This window comes from Orussus abietinus, unplaced genomic scaffold (genome assembly GCF_000612105.2).
Source record: "Orussus abietinus isolate OABI.00-Male unplaced genomic scaffold, Oabi_2.0 scaffold132, whole genome shotgun sequence".
Lineage (NCBI taxonomy): Eukaryota > Metazoa > Arthropoda > Insecta > Hymenoptera > Orussidae > Orussus > Orussus abietinus.
In genome coordinates this window covers 20908-24434 of record NW_019394292.1, presented here as the reverse complement: position 1 = coordinate 24434, position 3527 = coordinate 20908, and the positions used below count along the sequence as shown (strand labels likewise).

Here is a 3527-nt window from a genome sequence, read left to right as displayed (position 1 = left end):
CAGAGTGCCACCCGGCGCCATCTGTGATTTTGAGCGCCAACCAAATTTTCTCTCGAGACCTCGGGTTATCTCTCAATCTTTTTGCCGCCACATTCAAATCGGTATTTGGGGTCCATATATCCTACATTCATGTAACTAGCGCGCGACAATGTAAAATTATGTTGCAGATCTTACTTTAGCATAAGAAAATGTTTCAGTTGTTTTTAAGGACATTAAAGTAGTTCTTGCCGGATATAGTGAGATGATTTGCGAGATCTGTGAAACCGTATAAATTTACACGCGTTGGAATAGATTTAACGAGGGACGAATACTTAGAATTAGTTCACAGTTTAATATTTCTGCATTTGGTACAATAGTGTATAATCTTAAGCACCCAACATGTAGCGGCCGCAATTAGCACTGGCTAATTTTACAACCGATTAAGTATTTAATTGTTATAAAATATAGATCTGCGTAAAAGTGTACCGAGCGTAACGAGAAATAAATATACAATGCCGCGATAACGGATGCGTTTCATGGACTTGACAAGTCTTTGTCTAGATTATCTTAAACAGAATGGTGACTTATCACGTAAAGTAGTCTCGTAAAATCAAGTACAAATATCACTATTCGGTGTGTATCGTAATACTGATGCATCTGTAAACCACTATCGTATGAATATACATACACGTATATTCTTAAATAAATATTTCTTTAAAAAAAACATCTTAAGTAGGGTATTCGACTAAACTTATGAAAATTGAAAAGCACATTGTGGTAGGCATATTTTGAACCGTTTAGTCGAATTCAGGGATATCGTCGAAAGAGTAACCAGGAACTTTTCGATACGCCAGTAGAGCAACCCTCACATGGTAAGCACCGGGTATGAACATCAATGCTCCTAGAATAATTATTGGCCACATACGATCGGAATACTGGAACAGACAAGACAAGTACGTAGGCCTGGGATTGTTTTCTGTTTCACCAACACTCTACTGACGATTTAGCTAATAGATTGAACGTTTATTAAATTTTATCACTCAAGTGTAAGCATACGCAATATTGAGGAGGATAATTAAAAACGTGTAATGTTTGGAATTTAATCCACGTGGTTCGTCAATGCTTAAATAAAGAGTTTACCTTCGAGTCGATGTGCCCACTAACTATTAAACTTCCCACTATGAGCATGATAGTTCCACCGATGAACAGAAGTGCCGCCAGAGTGATAGCTTTCCAAGGAACTTTTACCGGAGGTCCTATAAACTGTTTATACACAAACATTACCTTATAACCATGGAAATGCATTAGAAGTCATGCGAATACCCTGAAGCTAATTACTTGCGAATCCACGAAACCATTGTCGGTTTCGGTAAGCTGTGTGTAATCCACGTTGTCAAATTGTTTTTCCCCTCCGCCTTTCCTTCTGGACATATTCAGCTTATTTAAGTAATCTGCAAATGTAGAGCGACTGCTTACATTCAACAAAGTAAATAAGCGATTCACTTAAGAATTACAATCATAACTGCGTCCCAAGTATATCCAAATGATTTTATAAATTAAGTTACACAGACACGGATTTAATTAAGAGCGCTATACAATTTAAAGGGAAGGGGAGATTTTCACGTTTGGCTGTAATTAAACGAAAGCCTGTTCCATAATTTATATAATTTAGACGCGCGATTCGGCATTAACTTCGCGTACAGCCCAAGTGTGGATTTGAATCTTCGCGGCTTTTCAAACGCGCAGGCGCATGCGCCGTGGTTGTTCCCATTTCGGCCAATAGACAGCATGACCAATCGGTCAATCGATAAACAAGAACGATAGCGTTTACTATGGTCACAACTGTTGCGCGTGATAAATCTCTTACTTGTCAACTAATACACTATTGCCATAAAGAAACGCCATGAATGACATGAAATATACTTCGCGATCAAACGGGCACGTCGGAAACGCGAGGACTTCATATTTATCCCGATGCCTCTTCTCTCACGGATAACTTCGTTTATTATTTAAACGACTCGCGAGAGAGCGTTGCACCGCGTAAAAAAACCAAACACATGGGAATACCTTCGCGGGAAACTCGCGGCGCGGCTCGTATATAAGTTGGTACACTTAGAATCATCAATGTCCTCGGTTTTAAGTTGGCCACGCATCGCGTTCTCCTGACACTAGGTCAACTTCTGTTATACATTACGGGTCAAATTACGTGACACACATCGACGCGAGTTCCCATCATTGGTCGCCTCGTCCAGAGAGAAGATAAAGCAGAGAGTTGAGAAATTGCTCATGGGCAGAGTCGCGCGATTGCGTCATGTGCTGCCCCTGGTGGAGAATGCAGACGGCTAGTGCACTTACCCCCCAACAGCGGTCCAACTCAAAGTTCCAATTAGAGTTCTAAATCCAGTGAGTTACGTCAGAAACGAAGAGAAATTCCCGGTAACTTATCGGTAATTTCTCCAAAGCCTTTTTTTTTATCGAGAAATCATGAGAATTTGAATTTTTCAACAGAGCGAACGAGAGGTTTCGATTAGCTATAGAGAAACATCGTAGAGGGGAATTTCCGTTGTTCTCCGTAGCCAATAAAAACCTCCCATTCGCTTAGTCGCAGAATGAAATATCAGTTTGTTTGTAACAAATCGCATGGAATTTTCCGTGAAGTTGTACATACGTGAATATTTTTAGCTGGAGGTAAATACGACCCTATAATCAATATTTTCTAATAGTAATTATTACTCTTTAGCTTGAACTTTGAAGTTGATTGAAAAGAAAAAAAGTTATTTAAACGAAGAAACCTAAAGTATAAATAACAAAATTAACGTTCTCTCACGTTGAAAATTTCAAGTAGTGCGTCATTCCCTATCCCTGAAATTCCTAACAGTTACATTCGCCCTGATACATTTTTGATCTTAGACCATACATATCTAGACCTCGCATTGAACTTCCCATTGAGATTTATCTCCCAGTAATGATTTCAAGGAATTTCCACATCCAGTGTATACTTCTAATAAGGGTAGGTCACACCAAACGGTTTGGGGATTTTAACGAGTTTTAAGTTCATCAAGTCTGTATCCAATAAATCGCATTAATAAACGCGAGTTGTCCTTCCCCTGGCGGTAGTTCGCCGAAACAGGTTCACGTTTAGCTTGGACATGCCTCGTGTTATTTGATAAGTTAAAAAGACTCGAGATGTGGCCAGGAGAAAAAGTTGTGTAGAACAGTTGCCACGTTTTTGCATGTTAAGGCATCCGTTCCATCATGGACGTTTTATGAACCAGGTGCCTAATTTCGAGAATACGAACAGGAACGTTTCAGTTATATCCATTGACTGAGAACTCTCTAAATTCTTAAATACCACACGGAATTATTTCCCATCGGTGAGGAAATAGTCAGAAACTCCCGCAGAACAGTAAGGAGAGAGCGATAAAAATGTACATACATTGAGGGCCGGTCAGAAAAAAGATGTCCAGTGAAATTTGCGGTAGGATTTTAGGAAGTCCCGCATTAAAGTCCGGAGAAAATATACTACTGGCAGTTACAAACCCGCGAAT

At 39.6% G+C, this 3527-nt stretch overlaps 1 protein-coding gene across 1 annotated transcript; it reads right to left on the bottom strand.

Moving 5' to 3' along the window:
- Positions 1 to 308: 308 nt before the first annotated feature.
- On the bottom strand, positions 309 to 2217 carry LOC105701579 (transmembrane protein 230). The gene is made up of 4 exons (XM_012428434.2): positions 2047 to 2217; positions 1318 to 1430; positions 1120 to 1242; positions 309 to 914 (listed from the first exon to the last, which is right to left on the bottom strand). The coding sequence occupies exons 1-4, from the start codon at positions 2099 to 2101 to the stop codon at positions 777 to 779; spliced, it is 429 nt and encodes a 142-aa protein (XP_012283857.1). The 5' UTR covers positions 2102 to 2217; the 3' UTR covers positions 309 to 776.
- Positions 2218 to 3527: the final 1310 nt, after the last annotated feature.

Bases quoted from the DNA above. Each gene is read 5' to 3' on its own strand.
- LOC105701579 (XM_012428434.2), bottom strand. From the start codon at position 2,101: ATGATTCTAAGTGTACCAACTTATATACGAGCCGCGCCGCGAGTTTCC. The intron at 1,243-1,317 runs GTAATTAGCTTC...GTGTATAAACAG, and splicing joins ATGGTTTCGTGGATTCGCAA to TTTATAGGACCTCCGGTAAA. The intron at 915-1,119 runs GTAAACTCTTTA...TGTCTGTTCCAG, and splicing joins GTGGGCACATCGACTCGAAG to TATTCCGATCGTATGTGGCC.